Below are 20,145 nucleotides of genomic sequence, written 5' to 3'. Positions count from 1 at the left end.
TAATGACTTAAATGCCTGGCATTCATCATGGCATTCATCCAGTAACTGATGACCCTAATGACCTACACTCTTTAGTGACAAACATCACCATTGGCCATCATCTTCAATAAACATTAATACTAGTAACCATCCACCCATACCACACATGTCCAATGACTGGTGCCTCCATTAATTAATGCCCAGTCTACCTAACACACTCTCCTCTCCTTAACATTCCAGACCCCTTGCAGTACACATAAAGAATTCTTTGCCTTCTTCCACTCAAGTCCCCAACCTCAACCAGTTGCAGAGTCCCAGTGAAATTCAAAACAGAGGATGGAGAAATAGCTGAGTTTATTTCACTGACATGAAGCTTCCACCTGGTCTCCCTTGGACTTTCAGCCTGGGTTTGGCTGGGTCTCCACAGACCACCCCACCCCATCCCTACCAGTTCCCATCTAGCCCCAGTAGGAGGAGCCCAGAGCTGAGGCTCAACTCCATCAAAGAAGGCAGAGGGATAGGGCCAGTTGTGCCTTCCAAGATCCCACAAGCCCTGAGTGTCTAGGGAAAGGGTGTAGAAAAGGGTCTGGCTTTTCTAAAGAATATTCACTTTGAAGTCTGGAGTTTTCAGTCCTCTGGTGAGGGGAGGAGATGCAAATGAGAAGGAGTTTCAGGCATCTGGAGGGAAGGCAGTGGTCTTGCTGGCATGGGAGAGACAGGGGGACAAGCCTCTCTGGGAAGAAGCAAGAGGCAAGGCCAGGATCTGGGAAGGACTGGGAAGATCCAGAGAAAGGGAGATGGTCCTCAGGTACTGGTAGCCTCCTCTGCTTGAGGGGCTTCTGAGACCTCTTCTGCCTTACTGGCCAGGCTGTAATAGTAGATTCTAACTCGCTGTTCCACATCCGAGAAGCTTGGACGATCCTCCCACCTGTAAGCAGGAGGGACACAAACATTAAGCTAGTCCCTGTCCCTTTTCCTCTCCCACCTCCACCCCACAGGCTTCCATCCTGGGGACAAGAAAAGTCATCATGTCCCTGAGACATCCACCTTGACCCCAGAGAAATGAATTAGAATCAGCAGACAAGTATTTCAGAGAAGCCAACGCTGGATCAATATAAGGAAAAATTTCCCAGTAATAAAGCTGTCCCCAAATCCAAATGGGCTGCCTCAGGACCACTTCAAGTGGCCAGTGCAGGTACTTCACCTGGAGTCCGTGGACACACTTTTGTTTAATGTGTTGAGAACTGGCTTCCTTTACGATTGTTTCCTTCGAAGTCCTGTGTATTTTGTTTTATACATTTGAAGCAGTGACCAAGCAGGGACCCATAGGTAGACTTCACCAGATTGATGGCCAAAGAGTTCCAGGACACAAAGTTTAGTAGTGCCTACAGTGTAACCGTTTGTTGAGTGCCCACAATGCCGACCGGCTTCATGCTCCCCGTGGGGATTGGATTAGAACATGTTTTAGAGTCGCAGGTTTAGAGGTCAAAGGGCCCCTCCAACTCTGCTCCCTCTCCCTTCATTTTATGGGCAAGGAAACCAAACTGACTGAAAGTGACTTGCCCAAGGTCACACAGCTAGTGGCAAAGCGGGGAACTCCAAATACAGCCTCCTGTTCCACTGTACCATGCTGTTTCCCTCCTAGGATTCCTTCCAATGCTGAGGGTGTATAATTACCTAAGTCCCCACTACCAACACACCCCTCCCTTCCCCCAGTTTTCTCTGGTAAGGCCTTAGGGAAAAGATTTTCTAAAGAAAGAGGATGTCATCATCATCATCACCACCATCATCATCATCTTCATCATCAAAATAATAGTCACTCACATTTCTGTAGTGCCCACAAATGAGCTAGACAATGCACATCATCTTACAGATGGGGAAACTGAGGCTCACAGAGCCAAGTAACTTGCCCAAAGCCCTACAGCTAGTAAGTGGCAGAGTGTGGGAACTATGTACCTAGGACCTAGAATCCTATGAACCTAGATCATAGGTTGGAAAGGAATTCTGGATCTAAGAGAGGAAAGAGACACACAGAGAGGTTAAGGGATTTTCCCCAATGTCACATGGAAAATATGGAGAGAGAACTGGGATTCTCTGACACTTGAGCCAGGACTCTTCCCCCTAAGACCACACTGGCTCTCAGATTTGGTCTGCCAGGTTAGTTTCAGGAGATGCCAGAGTGGGGTCAATGTTGGAATCAGATGACATCATTTATGCAATGAGCTTTGCAAACCTTAAAGCATGCTATAAGTAAGAATTACAGTATTAATAATTATTAAATAAATTATCAATTACTATAACATCAGATATCCGGGTGTTGAACTGTTGGGGGTGGTAAGTTTTGAGGTTTCAGACTATTAGATAGTAGTATGTTGGGCCATTCGGTGTTGGGCTGTTAGGGGTTGGGATGAGCTGTTGTTTCCTTATTCCTATCTCAAGCTAGTGGGACCAAACATCCCCCTCCCCATGCCAGCAGACCTTCCCAGACCCTCTCTATAGGATCTTGAGGGGCTTTCTGGAGCCTAATTTCCCCTCCCCATAAGCCAGAACTGGCACTTACTCCCAAAGCTCTCTTCCCCTTTTCCCCTCCTGGCCAGACACGAAATCCCCCTTTCCAGTGGCCATGGGCCACTCTCAAGGAAGAAATATCCTGATGCATAGTAACGGCTCCCAGGCCTCATCACCACCCCCTGTAGCCACCCTCTTAGGACCCCCGTAGCTGAGCATTCTTCCCCTCAAAATTCTGAGCTCCTTAAGAGTTCTTCCAGATGTAGCTTCACGATTTAACTCAGTGCTTCCTTTGCTCAGCTGCTTTACAAATGCTTTTTCATTCCTTCCTTCGCCCATCAAAATTGTTTGGCTCCCCAAGACCCCCGACCCCACACCCCCAGCATATCCCCGGAGGTTGCCTCAGTCCCCATTGCTCCCCTCCCTATTAGTTACCCCCAAATCCTCTTCCTTCTTGACCTTTCTGCAGGCTTTGCCACTATCACTCTTCTCCTGGGCATCCTCTCTCCCTCAAGTTTCCACGACACTGCTCTCTCTGGGTTTTCCTATGTATCTGACCACTATTTCTCAGTCTCCAAGCCATGTCCACTAAATATTGGTGTCCCTGAAGACTCCAGCCTGGGCCCTCATCTCTTTTCCCTCTATATTATGATATTAATAAAAGTTAGTATTAATATAGTGATTTAAAGCTTACAAATATCTCATTTGACCCTCACAAGAACCCTGAGAGGAAGGTGCTATTATTATCTCGATTTTGTAGATGAGGGGACTGACATAGACAGAAGTTAAGTCTTGCCCAGGATCCCATGGCTAATATGTGTCCAAGGCGGGATTTGAACTCTGGTCTTCCTGACTTTGTCTCCAGCTCTCTATCACTGGGCCACCTAGCAAAAACACTGTTCCTACCCCTATGGAGCTAAATTGGTGATCTTATCAGCTTCCATGGGTTCAGTCGTCATCTCTATACACGTGATTCCCAGAGCTATAATACCCAGCCCTAGCCTCTCTTCTGAACTCCAACCTTGTATTACCAGCTGCCTTTTGTAAATCTCAGACTCAACACGTCCAAAATAAAACCCATTATCTTTCTCCCTAAACCGTCCCCTTTCCCCATCTTCCCTATTGCTTTTGAGGGTACCACCATCCTTCTAGTCACCCAGGCTCCCAAACTCAGTGGCATCCTCAATTTCTCATTCACACTTGCCCCACATATACAATCAGTTGTCACCATCTATCACTTCTTTCTTTAGAATATTTCTCTCATATTTTCCAACCACTACCCTGGTGTAATCCCTCATCACCTCACTCCCTGTCTCAAGTCTCTCCCCACTCCGATCCATCTCTGATTTAACTGCCCAAATGGTTTCTATCAATTGAAGGTCTAACGACGTCACCCCTTCTCCCTCCCCACACCCACTCAATAATCTTCTATGGCTCCCTATTACCTTCGATCAAATATTAAATCCTCTTTTAAAGTCCTTCACAGCCTAGCCCCTTCCTGCCTTTCCAATGCCTTTCTCTGCATCCCCAGCACATAGTAAGCAATTGATAGATCCTGGTTGACTGCCTATTGGTCAGAGAAGGCTGAGGTGGGGCTGGAGAGTGGACAGATAGACACTCACTTGTATATCCAGCAGTCTCTCATGAGTGTGTATATGTCTGGTGGGCACTCAGGAGGGCAGTCCATCCGCTTACCCTCTTCGATGAATTTGATGACCTCAGGACCTTTCATTTTCTGCTCCAGGGACACAGGAAGCCAAGAATGAAGTGGGGGAGGAGGTTGTGAGGGTGGGGTTAGATGGGGATGAGCAGAGGTGGCTCAGCAGCCTTTCAGGGCCTGCTTCCTCCTTTCTCTTTCCCCTTAGCTCCCACATTATTTTCTCTCTCCCCTTCATCCGTATTTTCTACTCCAACCCACAATTCCCCTGCTGCCCTGTGCCTCCCCTGAGCATCCCTATCCCAGCACCATTGCTCCATAGGACCACAGATTTAGCATCATCTAATCCAACCCCTTCATTATACAATGATTACATATGAATATATACATATAATATATATAATTATATTATGCTTCATCATACAAACAATCTGAGGAACAGAGAGGGGAAGATCTATAGGGTCACAGAGTTAAAAGGGACTTCAGTGGTCATGTGGTCCAGCCCCTTCCCCATTTTATGGATGAGGAAACTGAGGCCCAGAGAGATGGAGTGACAAAGTCACCAGCCTCTAAGAGGCAGGGCCTACACTAGAACCTAGGTCCTCTAATTGCAAATGCAATGATCTTTTGAATACATCACATTTCTCCTGTCTCACTTGCCAAACCTTCTCTGACTCTTCCCTCCACCTCCCCTGAGTCTCCTGCCCTGACCCTACCTTATAGGGCTTCTGGCCGTAGGTCAAAGCTTCCCACATGGTGACTCCGTAGCTCCACACGTCACTTCGGCTGGAGAATTTCCGGTAGTTGATGCACTCTGGGGCATACCACTTGAGTGGCCACTTTCCTGCAGAGCGGGCCTAGGACACAGGGAATGCTGTGCTGCAATTCTCCCTTCTTCCCCACCTCAGCATTTGCAGCCCCTGAACTTGGCCTTGCACCAACCAGTCTCTAGCTCAGAGGCCTTTTGGGCTGCTAGCAGGGACACGATGTGCCACAACGCCATGGCTTACCCAGAGGGCCCGCTCCTCTGGATCTCCTATAAGGTACTTTCTTGCCCCTCAAGGCTTTGTTTCCTGGACCTCCTCCCAGTATTTATTTCCCCCCACCCTCCACAGGCTTTCTGCCCTGACCCTCCCCCAGCTCCTCCTCCTCCTCCACTCAGGCCTCTTTCCCTGGGCCTCCCCCCCAGTCTTTGCCCAGTTCTTTTCTCCCCAGGCCTCTTGCCCTGGGCCTGTCCTGGTTCCTGCCAGCCCACTCCCCTCTGTGCCTTCCATAAGCTCCCCCCTTCACACTCCACACTCTGCCCCTGGAAAATCTCACAGTGTAGTAGCTGTCATCGGCCCCCAGTGCCTTGGATAAACCAAAGTCACTGATCTTGGCATAGTGCTGGTTGACCAGAAGGACATTTCGGGCAGCCAGGTCACGGTGCACAAAATTTTTTTCTTCTAGGTATTTCATGCCCATGGCCACCTGGTGCATCAGCTCTACGACATTGCTTACAGGGACCTCCTCCCTAGAGGACAAGAGTTGGGGGCAGGGTGAAGAGACAGGCAGATTCACCAGCCTGGTACCCCCACATCCTCTCCTCCACCCATCCCTTTGTTCTCCTGGACTCAGGCCTCTAAGGGGACAGTCTAAGTGCATGTGGAGGTGGAAACGCAGGGTGAGTTATCGAGGTTAAGAGATGACGTAAAAGATGCTGGCCATCTCTGATGGGGTGAGGTCAGTAAGAAGTCATCCATTATGAGGATGGACTCCACACCTATTCAATGAGCCTGACCTCTCATTTAGCTGCCCCCTAAAACTGTGTGGTCAGGCTACATCAGGCTACCAGGGGGTGGGGGGGTGGGGTGAGAGGAGGGCATGTATACAGTGCAAGTGGGAGAGGAGGGGTGCACAAGGTAGCAGGTGCATACACACAACTGTGTGCGTGTACATGCACATGTATATATATGTGAGTATGTGTGTATGTGTGTGCATGTATATATACAGCCTCAATTCCTCATCTGTCAAATGGGAACAGTCAGACTTAGATTAGCTCCTCCACAGACGGGTTGTGAGGAAAGGCCTCTGCTATGAAATGTGATTTATTATGAGTATGGGTCCCAGATGGGAGGGGGTGTTGGTATGTGTGTGCACACACACACTCTCAGCTCCCCTCACCCCTCTCCACTCACTTCTTGGCGGCCAGGAACTTGTTCAGGGGCCCCGCGATGGCCATCTCCATGACCAGCATGAGGGCCTCCGCCTTGCACACGCCAATGATTCGCACAATGTAGGGGTTGTCCAGCTGGTGCATGATCTGGGCTTCCTTCATCATCTCTTCCTTCTCGGCCTTCTCATTGGTGCTCTTGAGCACCTTGATGGCCACATCAATCTGCTTCCTGCCCAGGGCACACACAGGCTGAGCTCACTGAGGCTGCTTTGATCCTGTGTTTCTGACTTCCCATCAAACCCCATCCTCCCTTATCCAGCTCCCCCCACGCCCACTCTGGGGCCCTTGAATAGAACAGATTCTAGTCACTGCACAAAAAAGGAAACTGAGATCCAGAAAAGGGGGAGAGATTTTCCCAAGGTCACATGAATCAAGGGCAGAACCAGTGGCCTCCAAGTCTCTTGGCTCTCATATACTCATCACAGGCTCCATGACCCAGCATGGCATAAGAGAAGGAAGGGAATCAACATTCATGAAGCACCTGCTATGTGCCAGGCGCTGTGCTAAGTGCTTCACAAATATTATCTCATTTTATCCTCACAACAACCCTGCCAGGTTGGTGCTATTATCATCGCCATTTTAGAGTTGAGGAAACTGAGGCAGAGAGTAGTTAAGTGACTTGCCCAGGGTTTTACAACTAGTAAGTGTCTGAGGCCAGATTTGAACTCATGAAGATGAGTCTTCTGACTCCAGGCCCAGCGCTCTGTGCACTATGGTGCCACCTACCTGCCCCTAAGGCGTGCCAGCTCTAGTGTCAGCAGATCTAGGTTCAAACCCCACCTTTGCTACTTATTGCCAGTGTGATCTTGGACAAGTCAGTTGAGCTCAGTTTCCTAAGAAACTATGCCATGAGGGGAGGCTGGTCTATCAGATGGCCCCTGAGGCCCCCTCCAGCTCTCAGTTTATAAGCCTAGGATTCAACAACCCCACCTGGTCCCCCCTCGTCTTACTTCCTCATCTTGTAGACCCCTTTGCGGACACAGCCAAAGTTGCCTGAGCCCAGCTCCACTTCATCAATCATCAGATTCTCTCTCTTCAGGAAGAGTTTCTTGTCCTTAAGTTCCTCGGGGTCACTGTAGGGGCTCTCATACACACTGGTGTCCATGGGCAGGACCCGAGACTTCTCACCTTGACTCTTGCTCAGACACGCTGCCAACATAAGAGAGGGAAGAGAGAAGGCGCTACTCAGTACCAAAGGCGCCACACACCCCCCACCCCACCTCCTGGCCCAGTGTTGTTGTGACATGCGTGGGTTTGGCATCTATGTTTGACGTGTCGCTGGGAAGCCCAGAGGTATGCCTCCAGCCCCTCCAGGGGAAGCCTTCCCCCTGTCTTGGGGTCCTGCCTCCCAACGACTCTCTAGGATACTTTAAGACCTCCACCAGACCAGAGGCTTTTCCAATCTGGAGGGTATCTCCAAGAGCTCTAGGCCAGGGGTTCTTAACCTGGGCTCTGTAAACTTGCTTTATCAATATTTTGGTGAATGTATTTCAACAGAATTGGTTTCCTTTGTAATTTTATGTATTTTTATATTTAAAAATATGATTCTGAGAGATCCATATTGGCTTCACCAGACTGATGGCCTCAAGGTCCAGATTATAGGGGTGGGGAATCTGTGTCCTCAAAGCCACATGTGGCCTTCTAGGTCTTTGGGTGTGGCCTTTTGACTGAGTCCAAGTTTTACAGAACAAATCCTTTTATTAAGGGGATTTGTTCTGTGAAGTTTGGATTCAGTCAATGGGCCACACTTGAGGACCTAGAGGGCCACATGTGGCCTTGAGGCCCCAGGTTCCTCACTTTTGGTTCAGAACATAAGCAAGTTCAAGAACCCCTGATCTAATTGAATCTGAACTTGAGCACAAATTACACCCCCACCCACCCACAAAATCCATCAAAAGGGGTCAACTAGCCTCCACTTGAAGACCTCCAGGGATGAAGAACTCAGTATCTTCTGTGGCGGCCCATTCCACCTTGGGAATGATTGTTAGGATACTTTTCCTTCTATGAGCCTAAACCTGACTCTACAATGTCCTCCCCACTCTAGCCCCAACCCATGACCCTCAGAACAAATCTAGCCTCTCTCTCTGAGGCCAGCCCTTCAGCTTTTGGAAGACAGTTCCCCAAAGCTCTCCTCCAGAGAGCATATGGACAGTATGGATCCCTTGCTCTTCTCTAGCCCCAAGATTCACCTGGCTCAGGGGTGTATCCATCCGAGTTGAGGGTGTCATTCCTTCTCTGGGGACCAGAGGTACATGGGATCAGTCACCCAGGGAGTGCCAACCAACAAGTGACTGCCTACTGCCTCATGAGGAAGGGGGTACATACCCCCATCTTTCCTGGGGAGCTTGAACCCAGCATTCTATACCTGTGAATGCCCTTCCCCAGTCCCCCCATCTGCCCATCCCAGCTCCCTCTGCCTCCTCCTAAAGGACCCAGGCCCTGGACAGCTCAGGAGCAGTAGGACCCTGGGAGGACAGGCTGGGCCTCTTATCCACATTCTCAGGACACCCATCCCTAATTCCTCCCAGGGACCAAATTCCTGCCTCCCTAATCCCAGGGACCAGACTCACAGGTGTGGAGGGATGGACAGGGAGCGTGGGAGCAGCAGTCACTGGAAAGAGAGTTGGGTTGGAGCAAAGAGAGTCAGTGAGATGCCTTGGACAGACCAAAGAACTGCCTTGCCTCCTCTGATCCAGCTCTGAACTGGGTGCTAGATCCTGCCCTAGCCCCATACCCAAGTCCCACTCTGAGCCCCCAACCCAACCCTAGCTCCAGCCCCAGCCCTGAGCCCCATCATGGGTACCAGACCTGACCCAGTTCCAGGGTCAGTACTAGCTCTGACCCCTCAGCCCAATCCTAGCTCAAACCCTAACCCCAGTCCCGAGTTCCCTTACCAGCAGCAATGGAAGCACTGGCATTAGGACAAATCTCCTTCAGACAGTAGATAAGCCCATCTGCCTTCAGCTTCAGATACTCCACCAGCTGATGGGGAGAAAAGGAAGGTAGAGGCATCAGGACTGGAAGGGCCCAACCTCCATCAGAGTCCCATCCAGCCCTGGTAGGAGGGCAGGACCAGGCCCCCTTATCAGGGTCTCTTCAAAGGGAGAAAGAAGAGATGAGTGGACAGCAGGTGGGAGGCTAGGAGTCTGGGTAATTAGATGGGAAGTGTAGAAAGACAAGGAAGGTGGGATGTGAATGGGGCCTGGGCTGCTTACCTGCCACAAGGTGTCAAACTTTGTACCCTCAGGAATACAGTACTTGCCAGACTTGTCCTGGTTGATGAGGTAGTGGTAGACAGTCTTGCCATAGATGAGGGACAAAGCATAGGTGCCTTGCTCCTTCCTGGGCCTAAGCCTACAGAGGTGGTGGAAAAGGAAAATGAAAAGTCTCCAGGTCCCTGGGCTTATCATTTGTGCCCAAAGCACACCACACCCTGCCTGTGCCAGGATCAAAGATTTAGAGCTGGAAAGAGCCATACAGATCATCTAGCTCACCCTTACCACCACCATTTTACAGATGAGGGAGACCGAGTCTCGGCAAGGCTGTTCTCCCAACTTCACACGGGAAGAAAAATGAACAGAGCCAGAGTTTGGTACTTCTCCCAGGAGGAGGGAGGAATAGCTGTGGCCAGTGAGCATCCAGCACCTTGGTGGGGTTGTGAGCGGCCCACTCAACCCTACTGGAAGCAGGCAGGGGGAGAGGGTGGGGAGTCTACCAGGCTTCACCTCCATTCTCTCAGTGGGTCATGGGATCACATATAGAAGAAGCCACACCTAGCTCAATTTCCTCATTTTGCTGAGGGGGGAAACTGAGGCCCAGGGAGATAATGTGGTTTGCTTAAGGATACACAGGAAGTAAGCATCAGAGATGGGATCTGAACCCAGGTCTGTACCGAGGAAGGTGCCACTTCCAATCTCCAGAGTGTCTCACGCGAACAAGGGCCAATATGCTTCCTATACTCTCAGGAGAAGCAAACATACATATGTGCTCATGAGCCAACTGGTGTTCAACACATCCCCTCTAAGAAGGCCATTCAGTGCTGCTCACAAGTAGGCAGAAGCACATATCATGGGACCAGACACACTCTCCCAAGCAAACACATACAAACACACAATCGATCACACCTGGATACTTCATCATCACTGACAAAGACACGTGGTACTCGATGTAAACAGTATCCTTCATGACGTAAAACCTTGTCAGAAAGATAAGAAGTTAAGAATGCCATGAAGGACTAAACCAGGTTAATTGATTCTGTGCATTAATTTTTAATATGTAAGGCAAAGAAAATAGAGACAGTATGAAAATGTTTAAAGTAAAATTACAATAAAAATTTTTGCCTCAGTTGGTACAGTTAGGTCCTTCTAGTGTTGAACTGATTGTATAAAAGGGCCCTGTCCTTTTAACATAGATCTTAGGATTCTTACCCAAAGCTGTGTCAAAGGGCCCTACTGGTGTTACTGGGGGGTCAGGAATGGGGGAGTAGGGTGGCAAGACCAGCTAATGCTCTTTACTCCCGACCAGAGGAAAGCCCTAAGATGAGCTTGTGGCAAAGCCCTTAATGTAGAGCTATTTTTAAATACGTTTAATAAGCACAACCACCATCCTATCTCTTCTTTATCAATTAAATGGTAGCTTTTTAATTCTCCTTTAAAGAAAAGAGGATGAGGCCTCCTGCCAGACCGCCTTAAAGATGGGAGCTATAACCTGAGGTTTGTGGCTTAGAATGTGCATACAGTGGTCCCCTTAGCACTGAATACATAGGAGGTGCTTAATAAATGCTTATCGACTGACTTAGCCATTGATACATCTCAGTTCCAACTTCCTAAACATATGCCCAGTAGTGCCCAGGACACCGGGGTTCTTTCCATGTTCAAGCCAGAAAGCCGACCAATGTGATTTCACCACATTGACAAAGCTCACGTGTGTGCTCAAAAAGACCACGTCACATGAAGACGCTAATGTGTGTCACCTACTAGCAACCTGCATTCCCAGACATAGAGCTACACACACACACACACACACACACACACACACTGCCACCCCCTGCCCCACTTACAAGAACTTGCCATCGTGCTGGGAGCCTGAGTAGAGTTTATGCTCGGCTTCCTCTCTGGATATGGAGCTGTGGTACCAAGGCATCCGCTCATGGGCTGTGGTGGCAATAAGCTTCTCTACCTGAGGGGCTTGGCTGATGACGGCCTGCTCAAGGGCATCACCCTGGGGAGGGATAGGGTCAGGGTGCCCCCATGAGGAAGAACAACAGCCCTTATTTCTCTAGGGCCTTAAGGTTCACAAAGGCACCCTGGCAGGTAGAGAGTGCAAGGGAAACAGGATGGAAAAACTGAAGCGCTGAAAGGTAACTTCCTCAGGGAACCCTGCTGTCCCACTCTACCTGGCCCCTCCCGGACAATCTAAGGGACCCCTGAGGACTCCTTGCCTGGGCCGCACCTCTAGTTTCCAGGTCTGGCGCACGTAGTCTCGAACCATGCTGTTCCGAAGACTGTCAAAGACACCTGGCTGGGGCTCCATACCACTGGGTCTGTTGCAAGGCTTGCGCAGAGGGCAGGGGAGGCCATCTGCATCCTTGGAGTAGAACTCGCAGAGCTCAGCTGGGCCGCAATGAGGCTTGCCTCCAGCAATGGCATAGGTGCCGTTCAGCTGTCGCTCAATGGGGTAATGATGGAAGCGCAGGTCGTACACCAGGGAGAGCACGTAGCCCCCCAGGCTACGGAGGCACTGGCGGAGCAGGAAGAGCCCGTCCGCCATGCCCGCCAGCTTTAGGTGCTCCTCTGCCTCCGCCCTCGAGATGCTCCCGTAGAAGAAGGGCAGGTGGGCAGCTGCGTCTGGCATCGTGGACTCCGTAAGAGCACCACCTGGAGTGGGGGTAGTCCAAGTAAGCTCGATCAGCTTCTGGACCCATCCTGGCCTCCCGGCCTTGCCCATCTTCCCAAGGAGCCAGCACCCCTGGGCTCCTTTTGTTCCCCTTTCCCTAGTTATTCCAGTACCCTGCCCCCAGGCTGGCCCAGCCTCCTCCAATCTCAGAATTTCAGAGCTGGCAGAGAAGGACCTTAGAGGCCATAAAGTCCAACTCACACCTGACCAGAATCCCCTCTCCAACATCTCCAAGGGCTCCTGCCCCAGAGAGAAAACTTCCTAGGAAAAAAGCCAGTGCTTGCCTCCCGAGGCAGTCATCGCACTTCTAGATTTAGACTCTTTTTCTTATTCTTGGGAAAATTTTGTGCACTGAGCTGAAATCTGATTCCTTCCACCTTCCATCCATTGCTTCTGATTCTGCCTTAATCTAGGGCCAAACAGAGCCAGTCTCATTGCTCCTCCACAGGATGACACTTCAAATACTTGAAGAAAGCTATCACATCTTCCTCCTACAACTCCCTCAGGCTTCTTTTCTGAAGGCTAAATTTCCCCAATTCCTTCAACTAATCCTTTCATGCAAAAAATTTAAACTGTTCTCCTTAAACTGCTCCTAGACCTAAATACAATTTTCCAAGTGTGGTAGGGACATGTGCTACATACACTGAGCTCCCTTTCACAGTTCACACTCATGTAATGTTTTGTAATAACTTTCACATCTTCCATAGCATTGTGGGGGAACAACCAGTAGAGAGGGGAGATTAGTTACCCCATTTTACAGAGGAAGACACCGAGGCCCAAAGTAAAGAGGAAAAGCCCAATGCCACACAATAAGCGGGTAGCAAAGAGGGGAATCAGCCCCAAGTATCCAAATCAGCCCCCAGGGTTGTCTCCACTACACCTGGGTTGTTTCCCTGAGGCCTTCGTGGGGACACCCAGCCAGAGCTCAACAAAGGCCTTTTGAAGGATTTAATTGATGATGGCAGGAATGAGGAAAGAGAAGAGGGGGAAAGATGAGAGAGGAATGAGAGGAGGGGCTTAATGGGAGGAAGCTGGGGGAGGGAGGAAGGGGAAAGGATGTGGTGGGAGGAAGGGGAGGGAGGAGCTGGGGAGCGGAGAGCAGGGGAGGGGGCCCACAGCGTCGGCAGGACTGGTGGCCGGATACTGTGGCAGGAAATTGTCAGTAGGGCTTGTCAAGCCCCTTCCCCAGGAGGCGCCTGGGGCCTCCAATCCGGCCAGGCTGGAAAGACTGAAGTGGGGCTAGAACCCAGATGGAGGGAGAAGGAGGAGTGCCCTGAGGCTAGGGAAGGAAGGATGGGGAAGAGGAGAGGGGTGATGGGGAGGGAGAAAGGACTAGAAGAGATCAGAGGAGGAGGTTGTTAGAAGGAGGTGGGGAGAGAGGAAGAGAAAGAGAACAAAGACAAAGAGGGAAAAGTGGAGAGAAAAAAGAAACAAAAGAAAAGGAGGAAACAGAAGGGAAGAAAAGAGAAAGAAGGAGATGAGCTGCAGGAAAAGGAGAGGTCAGGGAAGAGGGTGACAGAATGGAGGTCAGGGTGGGAAGGGAAGAGTTGGAGGGACCAGGAGGGGCAGGGAGTGCTTAGTAAAAGGGAACTGAAGTCTCCACAGCCTGAGGAAACCCAGCCTGGACCTGGAGGAGTTGGACAGAGGCAAGGGGATCCCTGGGCCTGACCCTGATGGCCCCTAGTGTTTGTGTTTGTCCCTGTGGCCAGGAGAGAACTAGCTAAATAATCCCTGAGGTCCTTTTCAGCTTTCCATCTTTGTTCTTAGGATCCCTTGAGGAGAAGGGGGTCAGAGAAGGCTGAGGGAAAAATTCTAGTCTGGAGATCAGATTCAAACTCCTCCTACTTCCTCTGTATTCAATACCCCACATTGAAGACCCTGCCTTCCCCTTATCCTTCCTATTCTTCATCCCCCACCACTCCAAATAGCCAGCCAGCCAGTCAGTCAGCATTTATGAAGCATTTCTTATGTTCCAGGCATTGTTTCCACTGTGTTTATTCCAAACTCTAGGCTTTGGCTCTTTTGATTTTCCACACTGGAAATGCCCAGCCCTCTTCACCAATCTGGGCCCCTCCCATCAACCATCTCTCTAATCCAGCTCTCAACTCACCATTTCCAGGCAGCCATTCCATTATGCTCCCACTCTTATGACTACCTACAACTAGGGCCTCCATGTGCAACCATCGACTGCCTATACACGCCTAATCATGTACTGAGCCCCGACCTGGCAGTTTGCCATCTGCTGGTAAACCTCAAAGCCTTCCCCATCCACTCTCCAAAACAGTTGGCACCACTATGTCTGCCCCCTCACTACCCACCTCGTTTCACTCACACCCCCCTCAATTATCCCCCACCTCCACTATCATCACCGCAGCTTCAAGAGGGTTAAAATAATAATGGATCCAACCAGCCCTATAACTCACTTTCCTCATAACAACCCTGTAAGATAAGAAATGCAAGTATTATCTCTATTTTACAAAAAAGGAAACTGATGCCAACAGACAACAAGCATTTTTAAGTGTTTACTGTATGCCCAAGCAGCAAAGCTTACAATGTCTAACCATTTTGCTCTGGGTCAGTCACACAGCTAGCAAGAGTTGCAGTCAAAATCTCCTGACTCCAAGTCCCCATTATGCCATGCTGCCCAGGTTGGGCACTTCTTGGTGCCAAGCTAACATCTCTATTCTATTCTTCCTAGTGGAAATAAAGAATTAGCAAATTCCTGAGTTGGGCTTCTGCTTATATTTCTATTCTCAAGGCTAATTATTTGTGTGTATCTCATTTTCCTCAGAGTAGGGGAGGGCTGTGTTATAACAGTATTATAATTGTGGCATTTAGCTGCAGCGGACAGTGTATGGGACTTGAAGCCAGGAAGATCTGAATTCAAATCCTGCCTCAGTCCCTTACTGATCCTGGGCTAATGTGACCCTGGGCTGATTGCTTAACCTATGCCTGACTCCGTTTCCTTATCTGTAAAATGGGGGTAGAGGTGATAATAACAGCACCTACCTCCTAATATTGTTATGAGGATAAAATGATCTACCTGGAATGTACTTTGCAAACCTCAAAGCACTATATAAATGCTAGCTATTATTATTATTATCATTATTATTAATTCAATGTTTGCTCGTTGTTTTTCCCCTGGCCCTATGATCTAATGAAAGAATTTTGGTGAATGGAGGTTCAAGACTGTGATTTCTTCGGTGTAGGGAACCCCCCAGTGTAGAATTCTCTGTCCTGATGCTGATGGACAACTTGGCTTTCTATCCACCAATGATTAGCACAGAGTAAGTGCTCAGCAAATAAATGTTTTCATTCATTCACCTCAGCCTGGACTCTGGATGACCTTGGGCAAATACTTTGTCCTCCCTGAACCTTGGTTTGCTCCTTTATAAGAAGAAAGGGTAGGCTTGGATCAGAGGCCCTTCTGGGGGGAGGTCCATGAACTTGGATGGGGAAAAACATCACTTCTTTATCTTGATATCCTTGGTTTCATTCATTTAAAATCCCACAAATTGTGGCAGCTAGGTGGCGCAGTGGATAGAGTATCAGCCTTGAAGTCAGGAGGACCTGAGTTCAAATGTGACCTCAGACACTTGACATTTACTAGCTGTGTGACCCTGGGCAAGTCACTTAACCCCATTGCCCAACCAAAAAAAATAAAATCCCACAAATTTTATTCACTTAAAAAGATTATTCTGAGGAGCCCCTAGCTTTTACCAACCTGACTGTCACACAAAAGGGTGAGGAACCCCCTATATTACATGCTCTCTAATCCAACTCCAAATTTGAAAAAGTTTCCTGGAGACCTGAGAGGTTTGGTGGCTTTGGCAAGGCCACACAGACTTAGACCTAAATCCTTCTGACCCTTTATACCACATAACATTCCCTTTCTATAATATTCCCATTTTACATATGAGGAAGCTGAGGCCCAGAGAAGTAAAGTGACTTGCCCATGATCATCACCACCATCATCATCATTATCATCACCACCAGCAGCAGTGGCATCCAGCACTTTTAAGGTCTTTAAACATATGTACTTAACATAGGTTTCCTCATTCGATCCCCTGCCTGGCACAAGAGCTGAGATTTGAACCCAGTTGGCCTGCTTCCAAAAGCATCCCTCTTTCTCCTCTACCTCAATGACTCCCCTTTTTCTTCATCTGTTCCACCTTGCCCCACCCCAGCCCCAGAGATCCCCACTCTGCATATGCATGACAACTCAAAAGAACATTAACTGATTGAATAACCACTTGGTTGGAGGAGTTCTCAACCTGGGGTCTATGAACTTTGAAAAAATATTTTCATAACTATATTTCAACGTAATTGCTTTCCTTTGTAATTCTGTGCATTTAATTTTGTGTATCTGAAGAGACTGAGAAGGGGTCCGCAAGCTTCGCTAGACTGCCATGAAGTCCAGGACACTAAAGTTAAAAACCCCAGGCTTGGCGGCCATGGAGGCTGGAGCTCTAGCCTTCCTCCTTCATTCCACACATTCCCCAACTCCGAGCACCAAAAGCTGCTGGACAATGGGGACCAGAGAGCAGGCAGCAGCAGCCTAGAAGGAGTGACTGCCTTCAATACTTTTCCGAAATGAAGGGCTGTGGACTGGGGAGGAATGCAGTAAGCTGGGAACATTGCTAGGTTGGGAGTCAGAGCACCTAGATTCCAATCCCAGCTCCACACCTTGGTAACTGTGTAACCTCGGACAAGTCACTTTGCCCCTCTAGGCTTCAGGCTCTTCTTCTGTAAAAGAGGGGGTTGGGCTGTTTTAGTGGTTATTCATCCTTCGTTTAGGAAGAGGACCATTACTGGGTAATGTCTTGACTTGCATGAAATGGATTTAAGTGAGGCAGTTGTGAAAAGTCATCAGCCTCATTTTGTCTTCCACAGTCATCGAGGTCCGTCAAGATAAAAATCAAGACAGCTGGTGGTGGCCTGGAATACTCTGGATGACCTTGGCATCTTCCATGTCTGACCAAGCTCTGAGGCTCCACAGCACCTGCTTCAGCTGCCTTGTGGCCTTTGGAACAAATTGCCTCATCCACCCATTCCCCTAGGGGAAGTCCTCATATGCATGGGGTAGACATCCCCCTAAAGTGGGCTGGAGGCCTGTCAGTTACCCTCAACCTGGTTTAGCTGGTCTGCTGAGAAGATTTTACCAAGGTGTGGCTGCTGCACATGCTACAGCTTCTTGGAGCCACGGGCTGGATAACCTCAGAGGCTCCTTCAAGATTACATCTAATACCCATGACTGGTTGGTTTGGGAGTTCAAGCCCAGGCACCAGCCCTGAGCATGTAACCTGTTGGGCAATACCATCCTTATCTTCTTCACTACCACCTCCAAACCCGAGGAATTCCTTTGTTTGGGAATTCAGTAACAGTGGAGTAGACAAGAGTGAGCCATGTGGAGTTGGGGGATGGGGAGGCAGGCTCACTAAGAGAAAGGAAGGAACGAGCCCAGAAGAGGATTGTGGGAATGTTGTCTGTGACTGGGAGATTACAAATGTTTAAACTAAATTGACTCAAGAGACAGAAGGTAGACAAACAACAGTGGATTTTTCTCAGCTAGGGAGAGGAAGGGATAGAAGACCTTGCCTATCCTTAGGAACCAAACAGAGCCATCGAACCAAGGAAAGCTAGGAATACAAATCTTAATGCTGTATCTGACCTCTAGACTCATAGTTGATTTACCAGATCATAGATTTGGAGTTATAAGGACTTTGGAGGTAATCAGAATCCAAATTTTTTTTTTTTACGGATGAGGAAATCGAGACACTAAGAAGTTAAGTGGTTTGCTCAGTGTCATGTAGCTAGGAAGTGTATAAGATGGGGTTTGAACTCTACTTGTAGTCAGGAGTCCAGTGCCTTTCCCACTCTACCACATTGTCACTCACACTTATGTAACCTGGACTTCTCTGGACATGCCTGGTTCTAGCATGGAGATGGCCTTAGGGTGCCTTTGGGCATGCCAGTTTGCCTAATGTAGAGCCTGAGGCTAACCCTATAAATAGGCTGTCTTCAAACATAATACATATAAAAGTGCTCTGGGTAAGACAGGGCTGGTAAGTAGAGAGCCTGGGACCTCTTGACCCTTGGCCTAAGAAGGAAATCTAAGCCCTCAGTGGATCACAGGCTAGGACTCATTCTCTTGATCATTCTAGATTATCTATGACTAACAGAGCCTCCCTCCATTGGCCGGTGCCCTCTGGGGGCTTTTTCTCCCATGTCCACTAAGTCAAGACCTCAGTCTACCACCAGGGGCCCCTGCATTAGCCTGGCAAGATCTCCATCGGCCAGGGCCGGGTTTTGCCTCAAAACCAGCAAACATGTGTCCTTCTCTTTCTCTCGAATCCTCCACAGTGCTGTGGAAAGAGTGCCCATTTATTCCTTGTATGTGGTCTTCTTTGGGCCTCAGTTTCCTCATATGTAAAAAGAGGAGGTTGGAATAAATTACCTTGAAGGTCCCTTCCAGCTCCAAATCTACGGTCTTCTGTTACCTAATCAGTTACCCATGTCTTGCTACTTCAGTCTCCTAACTATCCCTTTTATTTGTCCCCTTCTCTCCATTTATACAGCCACCACCCTAGTTCAGGGCCATATCACCTCTCACCCAGGTTGGTTTAATTAGGATTGGTTTCTCTGCTTCCAGCCTCTCTCCTTGTCACTTTGTCCTCATAACTATTAAATGGCTATTACTAAAACACAGATCTGATGTCATTACTTCCTGCCTTAAAAATCATCCATAGCTCCTTATTTATTGCCTCTAGGGTAAAATTCAAAATCTTTAGCTTACCATTTAAAACTTTCATAAAACTATGCCCCCTCCCCAAGATACTTAACTGGCCTATGTTTTGTCACAGCAATACCACTACTTGCCTTTACCCCAAGGTCAAAGTAAGAAGAAAAGGACCCCATAAGTACAAAAATATTTAGAGCATCTCTTTTTGTGGAGGCAAAGAACTGGAAACTGGGGGGGTGCCATCACCTGGGGAATGGCTGAATAAGTTAAGGTTAATGGATGTGATGCAATATCATCAGAAAGGACAAAACGGACCGTTTCCGAGGAAACTGAGAAGACTTCTAGGAACCAAAGCAGAGTGAAGTGAGTAGAAGTAAGAGAACAATGTAGCATTCTAAAGAAAAACAATTTTGTGAGCTCTAGGCAACACTGATAAAACCCGATTTCTAGAGGAGGGAGAATAAAGCACATGACAGGTCAGAAAGGTGGTGGAATTAGAAAGGTGGTGGAATTAAGCATTCAGAGGGAGGGGTGGGTTTGGACATGACCAATACGAAAACCTGTTTTTCTGGACTATCTGTGTTTGTTGGAAGAGTCTTCATTTTTCTTTTATATTTTTGGGGGGTGCAGGAGGCAGAATGTAGAACAGAGGGATAATAAATGCCTATAAAATGTTTTAAGGAATCCGCAATCTGGCTCCCATCTACTTTTCCAGTATAATTTCATAGACTGCCCTTTGTAGGCTCTCTGTCCCAGTCAAACTGGCATACTAATGGTCCTTCCTCCCCCTCGATCCGTGTCATGCCTTGCTCGGTCCCTTTGCCGAGGAGATTCCTCAGGTCTGGAAGTCCTCCTCCTCCCTCCTCTCCTCTGCCTCTAGCAATCTCCAGCCTTCTTCACAGAAAATGAAGGTGCTGGAGTCAGTGGCCTCTGAGGCTCCTTCCAGTCTAAAAATCAATGGCTCTATGGATCTATGGACACTCAAATGCCACCTTCCACGGAGGGCCTTTCCTGACTACCACCACACCTACTCATTGAAATTACTTTGTATTTACCTGGATCTACTTCGTATTCCCCTAACTTTGTACATGTTGCATCCCTTCAGTAGATCTATTTTGTATTCGTCTAACGTTGTACAAGTAGCATCCC

General features: G+C 48.6%; 1 protein-coding gene across 1 annotated transcript in view; it reads right to left on the bottom strand.

Annotated features, from left to right (window-relative positions):
• Positions 1-316: 316 nt before the first annotated feature.
• The window catches only part of ZAP70 (zeta chain of T cell receptor associated protein kinase 70), a 41,014-nt gene continuing 21,185 nt past the window's right edge, over positions 317-20,145 (bottom strand). Inside the window, exons 3-14 of the mRNA XM_020978143.2 lie at positions 11,811-12,235; positions 11,419-11,579; positions 9,575-9,713; positions 9,254-9,341; positions 8,930-8,970; positions 8,549-8,594; positions 7,310-7,508; positions 6,322-6,528; positions 5,465-5,657; positions 4,861-5,001; positions 4,110-4,222; positions 317-907 (exon numbers count right to left, since the gene is read on the bottom strand). Of these exons, the coding sequence (XP_020833802.1) occupies positions 784-907; positions 4,110-4,222; positions 4,861-5,001; positions 5,465-5,657; positions 6,322-6,528; positions 7,310-7,508; positions 8,549-8,594; positions 8,930-8,970; positions 9,254-9,341; positions 9,575-9,713; positions 11,419-11,579; positions 11,811-12,212 (1,854 nt within the window). The 5' untranslated portion in view covers positions 12,213-12,235 and the 3' untranslated portion in view covers positions 317-783. The remainder of the gene's footprint in view (positions 908-4,109; positions 4,223-4,860; positions 5,002-5,464; positions 5,658-6,321; positions 6,529-7,309; positions 7,509-8,548; positions 8,595-8,929; positions 8,971-9,253; positions 9,342-9,574; positions 9,714-11,418; positions 11,580-11,810; positions 12,236-20,145) is intronic.

This window comes from Phascolarctos cinereus, unplaced genomic scaffold (genome assembly GCF_003287225.1).
Source record: "Phascolarctos cinereus isolate Bilbo 61053 unplaced genomic scaffold, phaCin_HiC Scaffold_4;HRSCAF=312, whole genome shotgun sequence".
In the NCBI taxonomy this organism is placed as follows: Eukaryota; Metazoa; Chordata; class Mammalia; order Diprotodontia; family Phascolarctidae; genus Phascolarctos; species Phascolarctos cinereus.
The sequence above is the reverse complement of the archived record's forward strand: the minus strand, read 5'-3'. Positions and strand labels throughout refer to the sequence as shown.